Source organism: Physeter macrocephalus, chromosome 17 (genome assembly GCF_002837175.3).
Source record: "Physeter macrocephalus isolate SW-GA chromosome 17, ASM283717v5, whole genome shotgun sequence".
Lineage (NCBI taxonomy): Eukaryota > Metazoa > Chordata > Mammalia > Artiodactyla > Physeteridae > Physeter > Physeter macrocephalus.
Window position 1 is genome coordinate 44,455,739 of NC_041230.1, and position 17,068 is coordinate 44,472,806.

The window sequence follows — 17,068 nt, forward strand, 5'->3', positions numbered from 1 at the left end:
GCGGGCCTCTCACTATTGTGGCCTCTCCCGTTGCGGAGCACAGGATCCGGACGCCGCAGGCTCAGCGGCCATGGCTTGCGGGCCCAGCCGCTCCGCGGCATGTGGGATCTTCCCCGGACCCGGGCATGAACCCATGTCCCCTGCATCGGCGGGCGGACTCTCAACCACTGCGCCACCAGGGAAGCCCCCTCCAGCATTTTTAATCTGCGACTGACTCCTTGTCTTTAAAGACTCCTGGTGGGGGAATCATCTTCCAGGGTTATCTCAGGGATTAGTACCACCATTTGTGGCAACAAATGTGGTTGCCACATTTGTGGCATAAATGAAAAGTGTGGCATAAACTGAAAAGTGAATCACCTTGTCATTCCCCTTCCTTTCACCCCCATAATATAATCCAATATATAATCCATTACCAAGTCCTGTTGAGCTTTCTGTCTCGTCCATCCAATTCTGTCCATTTTCATGGCAACACCCTAGTCCGAACTGCTGTTGTCTCCCTCTTGGACTGCTTGTTAACCTTGGACTTTAACCTCTTTCTGCCCAACTCCAATTCTTTTTCACAGAGCAGCCAGACTGATGTTGTCAAAATGCAAATATGATGTCACTCCCCTGCTTAAATGCTTCAGTGGTTTCCCAGTACTTTTATTTTATTTTTTTTTTGCGCGTCCCCTGCATCGGCAGGCGGACTCCCAACCACTGCGCCACCAGGGAAGCCCCCCAGTACTTTTAAAATGCAGACAAAGTCTGCATTAGTAGGGCTCACAGCCCTATATGACCAGCACCCTCCTGCTTCATCTGTTGGCATATTTCTTTGGGTTTTTATACCTAGTGGTATTGGTCTTCTCCTTGTTCTTTCCTCGTCAGGGCCTTTGCACTTGTTGCCACACTATGGAAAGCCCTTCCTTCCCTTCTTTGACAAGTTAGCGCTCTATCTTCCTTCAGATCTCAGATCTGATGTCCTCAGGGAAGCCTTCCTTAACTAGGTCTGTTAGAGTTTCTCAATACCGCATGGATCTCTCCTTCAAAGCATTTTCCAGAGTTGCCATTTTTTGTTTTTTGGGGGATGATTTATTAAATATCTATTTTCTTAAAGGATTTTTTTTAAGATTTAATTTTATTTATTTTTGGCTGTGTTGGGTCTTAATTGCTGCGCACGGGCTTTCTCTAGTTGTGGCGAGCGGGGGCTACTCTTCGTTGTGGTGCGCGGGCTTCTCATTGCGGTGGCTTCTCTTGTTGCGGAGCACGGGCTCTAGGCGCGTGGGCTCAGTTGTTGTGGCCCACGGGCTCTAGAGCGCAGGCTTAACTGTGGTACATGGGCTTAGTTGCTCTGCGGCATGTGGCATCTTCCCAGACCAGGGATCAAAGCCATGTCCCCTGCGTTGGCAGGAGGATTCTTAACCACTGCACCACCAGGGTAGTCCCCTTCCAGCTTTCATTCTGTTTGTCATTTTTCCTGCTAAACCGCACAGACAAGATGTCTACTGCTGCTTCAGTTGCTCTATCCCCAAGCTCTTTGAGGCCAGACAGCTGGCATCTGCCCCCAGCCTACTACTAAACAGCTCTTGAAAGATCACTTGTGACCTCAACAAGGATTACCTTGTTGCCTTTTCCAATGGTCCACATTGTCAGTACAGTGGTGCCTGAAGCCCAGTCCCTTATCCTGGTGAGTTTTTTCATTTTAATTAACACCACCTTGCTGAAGGATGTGCCATATGATGGGTTTCTTCTGAAATACCACCTGGTCATCTAACCAACACTGCCAAGTGCTCCTGGAGCCCATGTTCAACACCAGCAAGGAGTGAGTTTCTCAGCACTCCCTGTAGTTCCCAGTTAGGTAATTCTGCGTGCTTAGATCATTTTACCAACCGCAAAGTAAAAACCTGCTCTGTGAAAGTAGACTGGCAACTCCTAAGCCGAGACGCTTGCAAAGGTTTTGCTGAAGTGCAAAAGACAAGTCCTTTTTTGTCTCATTGGAGAAAAGTTTCCCCCAGCTGCCTCCCTGTGTCATGGGCTCTCTTTTAACAGCAGGTCCCCAGCCATACCCTTGTCACATTCTTAGCTCAATTGAACTGTGCTGAAAATGAGAATACACCAGACTCACTATTCAGCATTCTATTCACTCTTCCCACCCAATGTCTAACAAGCATGTTAAATTTAATTATGTCCAAAACCAAACACTCGACCTTCCTTCTCAAACCTGTACTTCCTCAAGTTTTTTCCATCTCAAGTCAATGACAACTCTACTTTCCAGTTGGTCAGGCCCCAAACCTTGAAATTATCTTTGATTCCTCTTCTTACAACCCACGTTGACAGCAGATTCTGCTGACCTCAGGAACACAGGCAAACTCCAATGGCTCAACCATCACCATCACTTTACACCACCCAAGGCTAAGCCATCATCTCTCCTTAGCCCACTGCTGCAGTGCAACTGTCTCCCTTTCACTCTTGCTTTCCACATGCTAACTAGAACAACCTTTTAAAAACACTGCTCAAGGGAACTTCCCTGGTGGTCCAGTGGCTAAGACTCCGTGCTTCCAATGCAGAGGGCATGGCTTTGATCCCTGGTTGGGGAACTAAGATCCCACACGCCATACGTGGTGTGGCCAACAAACAAACAAAACAACACTGCTCAAAACCCTCCAATGGCTTCACACCTCACTCATAATAAAATACATACTCCTCTGCATGGCTTACAGATGCCTGCATGATCTGGCCTCTTACTGATCTTTACTTGCTCCTCTCTGGCCAAACCAGACCCCTTTGCTGTTCCTCAAAAATGCAGCCCTGTAGTCTGAATCACCCCTTTTCCACTCAGATCTCTGTTTCCAGATCTCTACTTAAGCGTCACCTAGAAGAGATCTTCCCTGACCACATATGCAACGTAGCACTGCCTCCATCACTTCTATCTAAAATAGCACCTCTGGGGACTTCCCTGGCGGTCCAGTGGTTAAGACTTCGCCTTCCAATGCAGGGGGTGGTTTGATCCCTGGTCGGGGAGCTAAGATCCCACATGGCTCACGGCCAAAAAACCAAAACATAAAACAGCAGCAATATTGTTAACAAATTCGATAAAGACTTTAAAATAAAATATAATAGCACCTCTGTCCCCTTTCCCTGCTTCATGTTTCTTCTTAGCATGCATCACTACCACAAATAACATGGATTTACTTGTTTCTTGTTTGTTTAGTTGCCCCCCAAACTCCTGCCCCTAAAGCAAGAGTATAAGTTCCACAAAAGCATGAACTTGGCTTCTGTTCACTGCTGTGTACAATGGCTGGCACAGAGCAGACATTAATATAAATTTGTTGAATGAATGAAGTGGTATAATCCTAAACATTCATTATGTTAGCTGTCTGAGAAGTAAGATGACATTCCAAAAGTAAAAAGAGTGATGAGACAGGAGTAGAGACAAACGGTTTATTTGGTAACAAGGAGTAAAAAGGAATTCTTAATTCCTCTTCTCTCTTTTGATGGCTGACATGAAATGTGATAGTCAAACAGACAGCAACACACACAGGAATTCCCTCGCAGTCCTTGATCTTCTGCACAAACGCAAAGATGCCCAAGTCATACGGCTTGCTGTTATTGTTTTCTAGACAGAAGTGCTGGCTGCTGTGCTTTCCAGTCCATCAGCGGTGGCTACATTCTCCTTCTTGTCTTCGGGTTTCATGGCAGGAAACAGAAGCACTTCCTACAGGAGAGAGAATGCATTCTGAAGCTAAGACACACTTTTTCCTGGCTATCCACCTACTCCTTTCTCCCCTCATTACTGTTATCACCAAAACCCGGAGATCTGTGTTCTTTTACTTCAATTCAGTCCCTCTCAGTTACAGAGGACAGAAAAGAAGAAATGCACAGTGCTGCCTAGGGTACCAATGTCAAAAGAAGGAATAAACAGGTTCTCTTCAAATATGATTCCCTCAACTATAAACTTGGGATAGCAACAGTTTCTACACATCATAAGCTGACTTAAGTTAAATGAGATAATGCATGTAGATGGCTTAGCATGTTCCTTGGATCCTTAAGAAATGTGAACAATTAGTGTTTCTTCTGCCTCAGGTTGAAAACCCCCCAAATCCTATAAGGTCAGATGCTCTGCCCCTCCTCCCGTGAAGTCACCGGTAACTTCTCTGCCTGCCCCTCCTCCTAGCCCAAAGCCCTCTCTCTCTATGCTCCAGGCCCACCCCACCCCGCTTCTAACACAGAGGTGCTCCTTCAGGGTCTCCTCGTACCTTGATGTTATTGGAGTCTGTGAGAAACATGGTGACGCGGTCGATGCCCATGCCCCAGCCGCCTGTGGGGGGCAGCCCGTATTCCAGGGCAGTGCAGAAGGTTTCATCTATGAACATGGCCTCATCATCGCCAGCAGCTTTGGCCTGGAAGAGGAGAACCACACAGCGACGTTGTTCTAGGCTGTGCTCTCTCAGCGTCTGAGTGAGCACGTGAAAACTTCCAGAGGCGTTATCATTCCAGGGATGCTCTGGACACCCAGCACTTGCTGGGAATTGGTTTCCCAGTAACTCCAGGATGGAGCCATTTCTTTCAAAGACCTGGAGGTCAGGACTGATGAACTCTACCTCAGAACACATGCAAATTTCTCTGCGAAATGAAAATACTTCTACTGCCTGGGGCTCTTCGAGTCCAGTGAACCGCATTTTCTCTCAGAGAGTCTGATGATTCCCACGTCTTTCTCCCACTTCCCGGACCACCCATCAGTGGCAGTGCTAGTGCAGGCAGCCTGTGGGTGCTTTGGCTTCTCATCCTCACGCCACCTCAATAAATGTACCATCTAAGAAAAATTATGTTCTTGTCAAGTGTCACACTCCTCAAACAGATATTCATGCCTAAGCTCCATTTATATAGAAATTCTAGGGCCAAAACTAGTCAAGTTCTCCATCTTGAAATGTGACTTCCTCCAGTGAGGCCTGTGGCTTTCATCCTTCATTCTGCTGAAGTCACCAGGAGTTGCAGACAAGACACAGACCAGGGTTAAGGCTGATATCTTCTGGTGAGTGGGCACACATTCCTTCCTTACCTTGGCCTGTTCTTCAAAAAGCTGCCGCTGTCGCATAGGGTCATTCAGCTCAGTGTAGGCATTGCATATTTCCTTTTTCATGACAAATAGCTCAAAGCGTTCGGTCAGACCCTCTTTAGAGCGGTGCCTGGGGACAGGAGACCAAAGGGGAGGGTGAATATGCAGGTTCAGTAAGAACATCTGGTACAAACAAGAATTCCTGAAATCTAGTTGACTCAAAATTGTTACCGATTGTGATCCAAAGCCTGCATGCATTCTTGGCACCAAATCATTTGGTACATTAGCGAGGAGGGTTAGAGACAAAGAAGCTTTAATTATCTTCACAACAGGCGCGTGTGATAGACTGATACACTGAACCATACCCCCTGTATTCATGCCCTTCTGTAGTCCCTGCCACACCGACTCTGGGCTGCCCATATGACTTGCTCTGGCCAATGGGACATCAGCAGAGGCTTGATATGTGTTTGCACATCAGGATTTATTCTTTTGGAATGCTTCCACTTGGAACCCTGGCTACGCTGCCAGAGAGGCCCCAGAGGATGAGATCCCATGTGGAGGAGATGCAAGGTGCCCTGGCAGAGTTCCCAGTTGAAAAGAGCCACTTGAGTTACCCTAGCCAACACCACGTAGAGCAGAAAGACTACCCAATGAACCCACAAACTCTGGAGAATAAACTGTTTTATGTCGCTAAGTTCTGAGGTTATGCAGCAACAGGTAACTGCAACACCGTGCTTTATCTTACCATTTGGCCAGAGGACTCATTATCTGTGGGTGATCACAGATGAACGTAGGATTGATGCACGTCACTTCCAGGAACTCCCCAACAAGCTTAAGGAGAAAGCAGAGTTAGAGAGCCCTTCTAAATGGCATTTTGATCATCTCTGTCTTGGTGGTAGAGGCCTCGGACCCTAACCCTATACCTGATGCTATAGGGGTTTATCCTAAGCTTCTCAATGGTTGGTAATAAGGTAACGAACATAACTATTTGGCACAGAGCTTAGTACAGCAGGAATTCAAAATTTGTTCTCTCATTAGAGCTTTCCTGTGAAGCTGTAGAAGTTCATTCTCTACAGTGGAGATCACCTTCATAGGGAATAGGGGGGCGTTACCACTGGATGAGGGCATGTACTAGAAGTGCACGGCCTTTCACCTTATCAAGGAGCCTGGCTGTGGTCCGAGGTGGAGGGCATTCCACAGCTTTTGCCACACAGATATCATCTAGAATTTTGCGAGTTTCTGTAATACAAACATACAAGTTAGGACAGAAGACATCACACTACTCCATTAAGAGGTATATAAAGAGAATTAACATGGGAAATTCTAGCCCTGACCTAATCTAATTCAGAGCTGAATAGGAAGGAGGGCCCTACAGTGAAGGAGTGCATCACTTTACCTTCGGTTTCGAAGAGGTTAGTTTCTGGCAGTTTCATGCCCAGGGCTTTCTCAAGCTCTTCTACCATGCTGATCTTCCGGAAGGGTGGGGTGAAGTCAATCTCACAGGCTTGGCCCTCTGGGCCATCTGGATGATAGGTGACCTTGTAACTGCCTGTAATGTGTTTCACCATCCCTGGGAAAGAAATGTGTCATTTAAAGAGGACCAACAGGAAGTCCAATTGAAAGCGGCACACCAGCCCTTCAGACACGTGTGAAAGACAAAGGGAGCAGGAGGGGTCACCTGAAATCATCTTCTCTGTGATTTCCATGAGATCATGATAGTCTGCATAGGCCATGTAGAATTCACAGGTGGTGAACTCAGGATTGTGAGTCAAATCAATTCCTTCATTCCGGAACTGGCGTCCGATTTCATAAACCCGGTCGATGCCACCAACCACCAGCATCTAATAACAACACACGGCCGTGGTCAGGGCAGCTAATCTTGTCTTACTGGCTAGGGAAAGTGTCTGCCTACAAAAGCTGTAACTTGGATTTCACAGCTCAAGGCATGCTTTCAGGTCTCTACCCAAATGCTGAGTGCCCTACTCTCTTTAGGCCTTTGTGGACAGTCACCATTCTGGCTGTCCAGGATCACGGAACTCTCTTCCTTTGTCTGGGGTGTCCCTCATCTTGTGAGTGTGAGCCTCCCCAAGAAAGAAGCCTCTTTTGGGGTTAGGATGTAGACATGTGACCTAAGTTTCCCAACCTGTGAGACTTCAACATGCAAAGAAAATGCAGGTATTGCACGGAATCCCTTCTGGTGAAGGGGGCCAGAGATATCTGGCTTATAGAGGTAGTAACTGCAGAAGTCCCAATGGCAATGACCTGTGCCTAGTGCCAAGCTTATGAGTTGTGGTAACTCTCCTGACTGGAAGATACTGGGTTCTTCATGGGAGCAGCCCAGTGATATGATTCAGAATCATTCCTAGTTGTGTGGTCTCCAAGCCTGATTCTCTGACCTTCCTGGAAATTAGTGAGCTTCCTTATATATTCGAATACATTTTTTTTTTTTTTTGCTTAGACACCATTAACAGGTTTTGTCGTTTGCAAGTAAGAATCTCAAATGACACAGTCTTCGATATTTACCCTGGTGATTTGAGGATATTTCCAACTTTCAGACAGAGATTCAACTCATTCTTCTACAAAAGACTAAAATCAAATTTAATCCAAGGAGGATTATAAACTTAAAAGTATTATGAGATCATGGGAAACAAAGTATGTTAGGAGGATCTGTACACCTAGGAAAGATACACCCTTTGCCCTATAATGCTCTACTGATCCTATAGATAAATTCCAGAAATGTAACACTCAGAAGCCTGACAATTTAGAATACTCTCCGGGTTGCTCTACCCTCAATGTTCTTCTTGTTTCTGACTGTACCTGTCTAGCCAATATTTTTCAGCCTTCTAATTCTCTAAGGACACAGGGCATCTTCTTATTGACTACCTTATGGTAGAGTTCTGGAGCAATCCTCATATATAAATTCATGTCCAGCTCGTTGTGGTAGGTGATAAAAGGCTTGGCCACAGCTCCCCCTGGGATGATGTTCATCATGGGAGTTTCAATCTAAAAGAGAGGAAAAACATTTAGTTCACAGACAGAGGTCTCAAACTAGAGTTCTTCGGAATGGCTCATGCTTTGAATGTGATAGGCTAAGCCTACTAAATCCCAAGTAAAAGTTAAGCTCAATAACAATGTGTAAAAAAAAAAATAATAATAATAATGTGTAGGTGCTTGACAAAAAAAGTAGAGATAGCTTGATTTTCTAGAATACTGTCTCTATTAATACCAAACACCATTAACACAGTACCGTAAACTTTCACAAGCTGTTAGTGGGACTCTAAATGGGTACAGCCTTTCTTGAGTTCAGTTTCTTGAGTTCAGTATTTATTAAAAATTGTAACTGCTTATACCCTTTGACTTATTCTACTTCTAGAAATCCATCCTACAGAAACACCTGTCCATGGGTACAAAGCTGTTCACTAAAACATTACTGAAGAAAATCAGAAACTTAAACTATCAATAGGGGAAATAATTATAAAGCATCAAAAAGGAATACACATACACACATATATATGGACATGCAAAGGGCCCCAGAATATATTGTGTGTGTGGGGGGCGGTCCATTATAATACATACGATGTGACTTCATTTATGTTTAAAGCAAAAAATAAAATCCTTCTAAAACACTTACACATGTACCCCACCTGCAACATGCACAGGAATGGAGGTATTATAAATATGCAGAGTAAATGGCGAGGAAGGATACATAGTCAAGTTTTTTTTAAAAAAAAATATTTATTTATTTATTTATTTATCTATCTGGTTGCACTGGGTCTTAGTTGCAGCACGCAGGCTCCTTAGTTGAGGCTCGAGAGCTCCTTAGTTGTGGCATGCAAACTCTTAGCTGCGGCACACGTGTGGGACCTAGTTCCCTGACCAGGGATTGAACCTTGGCCCCCTGCATCGGGAGCGCAGTCTTAACCACTGTGCCACCTCAAATTCAAGTTTGGAGAGGGACATTAGCTGGGAAAAAAATGAAAGGGGACTTTCAGTTTTGTTTCTATTTATTTCTTTATTGTTTGAATTTGTTGTATGGTAACAGGTACTCACCTTTCTCATAAAATTAGAAAATATTAAAAAAAAATTTTTTTCTCTACAAATTTTCTAAACAACATTTTTTAGTTTAAATAAGTTGAATAAAAATCAAGAAAAATATTTTTTAATGCTACAAAAAAGCAAAATGAGTTGGTAACACATTGAACATGGCATTGTTAGCACGTGGATGACCCTCTACTTTGTCCATTAACTTAGAAGTCCCGTCCTACCTTCCTAATCAGGGCACTAAATAAACAAGGTGGAACAAAGACACTGGCAAGAAAGGGGACTTTTCACTGAGCATGAAGGATACTGATACAGGATGTGCCTGTGGAGAAGGGAAGGGAAGAAGAGTAAGAGGCAAGCAGAGAAGGCAGCTCATCATGTCAGGTAAGAACTTTCCATCACCTCTAGGAATCCCAACTCATCCAAGAAACGTCTTATATATGTGATGATCTTAGAGCGGATGATAAACTTCTGCCTCACAAAGTCATTCAGGATCAAGTCCAAGTATCTCTGACGAAACCGTGTTTCCTAAATGAAAAGTAATAGACAGAGATCACTGATGTGTTTGATTCAATGGTATGATAAACCAGAGCCAGGAGGCCACGAGAAATTACCTTGTCTTTGAGGCCAAAGTGAAGATGAGGTAACATATGCAAGCAAGGAGACAGCAGTGTGATTTCATAGGGAATGATGCTCAGCTCGCCCTTCTTGGTTTTCCCAGGATTGCCCTGAACTCCAATTATGTCTCCCCGGCGCAGTTTGTTGTTAATACGAATAAATTCTTCTTCAGATTTATAATTCCTGAATAAATGGAAAACATAATTCAGTATACAATATCCCAAATTAAAACTGACCACTGGTTTACTGTGGAACCCTCAATAAAGTGTACCCAAGAAGAATCTCAGATTCAAGGTCAACTGTTAAAAAGTATTATCTTTTATTTTTAACTGCTCCACAACCCAAGATCAGTCTTTATTCTCCAGGTGACCAGATGGCCCTTTTATTTTCCCAACCATATACCACTCCCTTTCACTTTAATTTCCTATGGGAAAAGAAGACTATATGGGCCTTTGTCCCCAGTCATGTTGCTCTGGGCCAACCTAGAAAGGCCTGTAACTGGATATTTCCATATACCTGGAATTGGCCATGACTTGCAACTTGACCCCCTCTCCTCGAAGGTCATAGAAGATGAGCTTTCCCCCAGAAGCTCTTTTGGCATGGATCCTACCTAGAGAACAGCAAAAATAATGACAGAAGCAGAAGCTATTTCATGATATCAGTGCCAAAAAAGCTCCCTCTGCAGTTTTTACAACCAGGCAGAATATAAACTAGAACAATTTGATTTTAGCCTGAGGCCTAAGCCCTGCCATTTTCTTCATGACAAAGTTGGCTCCCCATTTAAACCAGTTAAAAGATGTGCAGGAAGATCTGGCTTTTAAAGGTGTTCAGTGGATTCCTGGAATGTTGGTGGCAGCATAGTTGTGGGATCTTCCTAAATCCTCACATAAAAATAGAAAGCACAGGGACTTCCCTGGTGGTCCAGTGGTTAAGACTCTGTGCTCCCAATGCAGGGGGCCTGGGTTTGATCCCTGGTCAGGGAACTAGATCCCTCATGCCACATCTAAGACCTGGTGCAGGGCTTCCCTGGTGGCGCAGTGGTTGAGAGTCCGCCTGCTGATGCAGGGGACACGGGTTCATGCCGCGGTCCGGGAAGATCCCACATGCCGCAGAGCGGCTAGGCCTGTGACCCATGGCCGCTGAGCCTGCACATCCGGAGCCTGTGCTCTGCAACGGGAGAGGCCACGACAGTGAGAGGCCCGCGTACCGCAGAAAAAAAAAAAAAAGACTTGAGAATACACATTTAAAGGGCACAGGGCTTCCCTGGTGGCTCGGTGGTTAAGAATCCGCCTGCCAATGCAGGGGACACGGGTTCGAGCCCTGGTCCAGGAAGATCCCACATGCCGCGGAGCAACTAAGCCTGTGCGCCACAACTACTGAGCCTGTGCTCTAGAGCTCGCAAACCACAACTACTGAGTCCTCGTGCCACAACTACTGAAGCTCATGCTCCTAGAGCCCGTGCTGTGCAACAAGAGAAGCCACCACAATGAGAAGACCGCGCACCGCAATGAAGAGTAGCCCCCGCTTGCCACAACTAGAGAAAGCCTGCGTGCAGCAACGAAGACCCCACAAATAAAATAAAATGAATAAATTTATTAAAAAAAAAATAAAGGGCACACTGTACCTGAGAATACTGACCCAGAATAACTAACATCAAGACATGTTCTAGTGAAAACACTGGACTTTAAAGAAAAAGAAATTTGGGGGCATTTAAGTATTGGCAGGGGTTCTCTCTGGGTGGTGGGATTATGGGTAATCAAACTTTTCTTTCTTTGCTTTTCTGAATGTTTCAACATTCTAAATTTTCTACAACAAATAGTTTTATATATTTTTTTGGGGGAAGGTATAAACGAAAGACAGGATTTAATTATCTTTTAAATTAAGGAGAAGATCCCACACAAGATAGTAAACTCCAAAATAACAGTGCTCTAGAAAAATAGCCTAGTGTAAAGTAGTCTAGGAACAGATTGCAATTTTTAGGAGCTCAGGGTCATGGCTCCCACTGATGAAGGGAAGTCCTCATAAAGGACTGTGAATGAGTAGCAGCGTCAGGCCAGGAGTCCCCCACAAAGAATGCCCCTTCCTCTGTAGCATCACCACTGGAATGTGACCTCATGCCTCAGGGCTGCTCTACTTTGTGTGAATAGACATACTGGTGCCATCTCTAGTAATGTAGCCTCAGACTTAAGCTTTTTGAGAGCAAGACCACCCCAGGCCTTCCTTTGTGCAACTGTAGAGGCCTGCCTGCTGCGGGAGCTCAGCAAACTGCCAGGGAATCTTCCTACCTGCCACCTTTAAGGTGATGTCAGTCAGGTGCTCTCCAGGCTGCAGGTGACTGTATTCTTGGATAAAGTGAGTGAGCGAGACGTCGACGTGGAACTTGTGTGGGTATGGGTCTTCCCCATTGACCTTCAGCTGGTGGACTGTTTGGCTGCGGATTTTGAAGTATTGCTGTTAAAAACAAAAAACAAAAGAGCTTTTGAGAAGTTGAACCTGGTCAGTCCAGAGGCTTGCCTAACGGAGTTCTGTATTCTGCCTCAGAGGGGCCCCAATACAGTGAGGTTTCTTTAACCAACCCCCCTGCATCCTTGAAATCACAGGCTTGAAATATGGAGTGAGATTTGCACTTAAATATGCAGGGCTGCCAGATCCACAGCTGGGAATAAAGGCCAGAATTCCAAAATACAAGATTCAACAAAAAGAAAAATCACATCTCTGCCTAAAATAATGTTTAATTGGTACAGATGGCCCTGGTTGCCACTTTTGTAGACACATCTGCATGGTGAGTCACTTATCTTCCTACTTTCCTGCCCCTGGCCACACACCAGACTTTTTCCCCAAGGCAGGCCCATGGGCCTGGAGGGTATGTAAAAGGAATATTCTATATCAGGGGTCAGCAAACTTTTTCTGAGCAACTACTCAACTCTATTGTAGTGTGAAAGCAGCCTTAGACATATGTAAACAAATGGGCATGGCTGTGTTTCGACACAATTTTATTTATAAAACCAGGGAGGAGGGATTGGGGTAGTGGTGGCCTGTGGGCCACAGTTTGCCCATCTCTGGGCTAAAGTAAACCCCAGCCCACCTTTAGGGAGACATTTCCTCTGGGGCTGCTATAAGGCCCAGCTAGCTCCAAGGAAGATCAGTCACTTGGAAGTACTGGATTCTCCCAAATATCTGTAAGTAGTCGACAAGAAAAATACGCAGGGCCTGTGCCTTTCACCAGATGGAGTGGTGGGCCCACCCTCATCCATCCCTGTGCCTGTTTCAGCTCCTATTTATCTCCTTAATCACTGGTCCCAAGGAATTTGCCATAATCCTCATTAGAAGCTTCCCTATGCCCAGCCAGCGCAGTGGTCCCGAGGACTCACGTTTGGGTCCAAGCTCTCCTCCTCCGCACCCACACCATTATCAGCAGTGTGGTCGGTGGCAGCAGCAGCGGCCTGGCTTAGTCGTTTCTCACTGAGGTCCTTCTGCTTGGCCTCCTTCTCTGCTATTTTCTTCTCAGCTTTCAGGCGTCTCTTTAGCTCACTGTCAGGAAGATGAAAATGTTCAACGTGACAGGTGCCTGAAGAGTCCTCTAGGTTCTGCCCCATAGCTACTTATCAAAAATATGAATAACCTGGGGAAACGCTCATGCCCAGTTCTACATGCCCACTGTTAGTCTCTCAGTCACTGAACTCTATATGTGAGACAGACAAGGGAAAAAAATAAACTTAGAATAAAGATGTGAAAGATCTTTCTCAGTCTCTTTTTTCCAGTCTGAGGTCCTTGGCATTAAATCCCAACTCAAATCAAGATAGACAAAGACAAAGAAAACCCTACATATTAATTTATATTTAGAATAGGAAAAAAGGTTTTCCAGAAAATCAGCAAGATAGGCTTTTCTCAAGCTAATTAGGCTTGGGAGCTCCTTGAGGCCAGGGACTGAATCTTAGTTGTTTGGATTCCTCTGCAGAATATGAAGTTCCTAGAGCATCAGATCTGATGTGTGATAAGGCGACATCTCTAGCTTTGTCTGTCATCTCTCTTCCCTCCCGAAAGGAGTGGGTTAGTCTGGGGTGGGGTGAGGAAGAGGGAGCTCTTCAGAGTTCAGGGAGACACTCTACTGACAATCTCTCCCCCAGCATTGATCAATGGCCCGCAGCATTGGCCTCACTCTCCCTAGTGAAGCCTGACTTTGACAACAAATTGGGTAGAATAGTGTACAAAGCAGCACAGCACAGGGGATAATATACCATCTTTGGAGCCAGAATGTCTGGGGCTAAATCCTGACACGCCTACCTACCAATTATGTGACTTTGGGCAAGTAACTTAATTTCTCCTGTAATATAATAATAGACACCCTCCTCCCCAGATGTTGTGAGGATTGAGATAATGTACATAAAGAGATGACCCCACCCCTAGCATTTTAGTAACCATGCAAATGTGAACCATTCTAGGTATCCCTCACTATCTTAACCCTTCACACTCTGCCTCAAGGACAGAAAGTTTACAGATGTGGATAAATTTCTTGTCAAATCTCTCACCATTCAAACTCTTGATACTCGTCACCTGAGACTCAAAAACTAAAGCGATTGGTACAACTTAGTTTAAATAACTTGAAAACTTGCTATCTGAACCCAGAAACCAAACAGATTTGGGTAGAGAGGGATACCCTCATTATTCAAATAGACTTGATCATTCTTTTAAACCACCAATGTTAACTGAATATCCTGTCATAATGAACCATGGCAAGTGATCCTTAGTCAGGCTTGCATACTGTTTGGCTTCAGGGTGCATTTTAAATTATCTATGGGTTTAGAATAACTCAGTTAAAAGAACTTAATTGGAGATTTGAAATGATTATCTTTTAAGTAAGAAAACTGACTCCGAGGGCCTCAAAGTAAGTGTCTCTGGATATAATCTGTTTTGTAGCAGTTGTGAAGCCACCTTTCTAGAACAGTGTGCTAGACTTATTGTGCTGTCATTCAGTCGGTGGGCATCGAAGCCTCTCTCGTTCTTCCTGGCATTAACATGATGAACTTGTTTTCCATTCAACTGGCTGTTGCCCTTTAAGTCAAATCAATAATATGGATAATCCAAAAAGGTCCTAGGAGTAAGAACTAAGACTAGAAACCAAGTTAATCTCAGGAGCAAAGAAATTCCAGAAAGACAGGGAAGGGAAAATAACCTGCATTAGAAATTCTTTATTCATAAAGGGTTTTGTTCTCAGCACTGTTCTAGAATAAGACCTAAAAGTCATCTCAAGAATCTATGGAGTGAGAATTTGAATTTATTAAAGAGAAACTGAGAAAGGACTATTGGTTTTGGTAGGTAGCAGGGTTGTTTCCTTAGCAAGTCCAAAGACTTAGCCAGAGGCTTAACAGATAAGAAACTAAGTAAGGGAAGGAGTTTTGCTCCCAGAGCAATAAAGAAGGTAATGGGCACCAACCTCCTTTTATCAGAAAGTGGCTTGTCCTTGTGAATCGTTGTGAAAGGAGCAAGTTGACACAGGCGCAGCTCCCTCTGTCCCCACTGTGCCCAGGAGGTTTGGCGCAGGGACCCCCTAACAAGCCTTACAGCAGCTTGCGTCAACATGGCAGATTACCCTGGAACTAATGATTACCACCACCTAACAGGAAACACAGAGATGTGGTGTCAGATGGGACAGACAGTACACATGCTCCCAGCCAGCACTCCTACTCTTATGGGTTGGGTGCGGGGAGAAGGCGAGGTTACACAACCTTTTAGGGTCCCATTTTACGTAAGACCCTCTCAACTGACATCAACCCTGTAACACTCACTGGGCTGCAAATGTAACTGACAATGTTCTCAGTCCTGGCTATGGTAAGATGGTGCTTATTTGGGGTCAACAGCAAGTCAGTCAATGGTTTATGGGTAGAAATGATCACAAGTCTAGAAAATGGGACTGTTTCTGAAGCCCCTGACATGTAGTTTCTCTCTTGGTGATGAAATACCTGTCCACAAAGATGGCAATGGGAAGCATACAAAACGTCACCATCAACTGCAAACTCTAGAGGAAGCTAAAAACAAGCCACACAAAGGCACCTGAATCAAAGACAAGCCTTGTTTAGAGCTCCAGGAACAAGGAGGAAAGAAGAAATTCATCAAGAGTCTTAGACTACATTAAGTTTATACATTAACACTGGAAGGCAACAGAATGACAGAGATCATGTTCTTTATTGCCTTAAAATAAATGTGGCCTTGAATGAATCACCTGGCAGGCAGGCTATCTGTTTTTAAACTTGGAGGAAATAACTGGCATACAATGGTGCTCACTAAAGATTCACACCAAGGAAGTTCCAAGAACAATTAAGAAACAGAACTAAAAAAATGCACTAAAGCAGGCATTTCATGCAATAAACTAACTTCTTTCCGATGCCTCTGGAACGGTACTATATTTATGTACTATCCTTAGGAGCACTGAGGAACTATTCAGATCATTACCTATGTTCTATGAAGAACTCCGGTTGAGAAGGAGTGTAGTACTAAGAGAATACAAGACACAGTCAGTGAAAGGGCGGCTAATCTTAACTTATTTATATTTACCTTCATACTCCAAGGATTTGGGGTGATTAACAAAGATATAGCCAGCAGTGCTAAGTGCAGTTTGGTGTACCCGGCTAAATGAGACAAGTCCCTACTGCCAGACATACTCACAATGCTCTAACCCATATGGATAGGTGTACGACACAGTTTTAGAACTGATCCCTTTAATACAAAGGGTTCAGAATGTCCTTTGATACATAAAGTTCGAACGTTGAAGGTGCTTCTGAAAAGCTAGGATATTTAACATTTCTCCAACTTCTTTACCGGGGTGTGGCACAGTAACGCATTTCTCGGAGAAAAGGGAAGGAGTAAATTTCGCTTTTCTCTGTCCCCGCCCAGTTCTCCGCATTCTTACTCCTCGAGTACGAGAAGGAGGAAGGACCCAACCAGCGGGGGGCCCCCGGGCATCCTGGGGGATGTAGTTTCGGGGCGCAGCGACTACGTCCCAGCATGTTCATACCCACGAGAACCGGCAGGAAGGCCCCAGGCACAGCCGCCTCGGCCGGGGCCTCAAGGCGCCTCCTAGTTCAGACTCTCCGACAGCAAAGGTTTTAATGATCTGCCGCGACACTTACTTTTTGCTCAGTTTCGGCTCGCCGTCGTCCACTTTAACTTCAGTCCCCCGCACCTCAGCCATCTTCCCAGAGGGCCGGACCTAAAGAGGACGAGGGTCGCACGGCAATTTCCAGGTCACGCTCAGAAGCCCCGCCTCTTCCTGGGAAAGGGGGCGGGCACTGCTCTGCGCAACTGCTGCGCAGGCGTAGTACGGGGTTGTGGGGCGGCGGCGGCGGCGGCGGCGGCGGCGGCGGCGGCGGCGGCGGCGGC

At 45.1% G+C, this 17,068-nt stretch overlaps 1 protein-coding gene across 2 annotated transcripts; it reads right to left on the bottom strand.

Annotated features, from left to right (window-relative positions):
* Window positions 1–3,403: 3,403 nt before the first annotated feature.
* Window positions 3,404–16,949, bottom strand: KARS1 (lysyl-tRNA synthetase 1). 2 transcript variants are annotated; one of them, XM_007116512.2, is made up of 15 exons: window positions 16,819–16,920; window positions 15,126–15,305; window positions 13,063–13,222; window positions 11,977–12,142; window positions 10,208–10,301; window positions 9,688–9,874; window positions 9,476–9,601; window positions 7,916–8,035; window positions 6,711–6,873; window positions 6,429–6,602; window positions 6,186–6,271; window positions 5,778–5,863; window positions 5,036–5,162; window positions 4,233–4,376; window positions 3,404–3,691 (listed from the first exon to the last, which is right to left on the bottom strand). In XM_007116512.2, the coding sequence occupies exons 2-15, from the start codon at window positions 15,269–15,271 to the stop codon at window positions 3,593–3,595; spliced, it is 1,878 nt and encodes a 625-aa protein (XP_007116574.1). In that variant the 5' UTR covers window positions 15,272–15,305; window positions 16,819–16,920; the 3' UTR covers window positions 3,404–3,592. The 2 variants fall into 2 exon arrangements, with proteins under 2 accessions (XP_007116574.1, XP_023980795.1); XM_024125027.2 differs by lacking the exon at window positions 15,126–15,305 and having other exon boundaries at window positions 16,819–16,949.
* Window positions 16,950–17,068: the final 119 nt, after the last annotated feature.

What these genes read in the sequence shown, in the direction of transcription:
- KARS1 (XM_007116512.2), bottom strand. Translation starts at nt 15,271, where the DNA reads ATGTTGACGCAAGCTGCTGTAAGGCTTGTTAGGGGGTCCCTGCGCCAA. An exon ending in ACTTTGGCCTCAAAGACAAG is followed by an intron (nt 9,602 to 9,687) that starts GTAATTTCTCGT and finishes CTTTTCATTTAG; the next exon opens with GAAACACGGTTTCGTCAGAG. An exon ending in TTTTTGAAGAACAGGCCAAG is followed by an intron (nt 4,377 to 5,035) that starts GTAAGGAAGGAA and finishes CTCCTCTTCCAG; the next exon opens with GCCAAAGCTGCTGGCGATGA.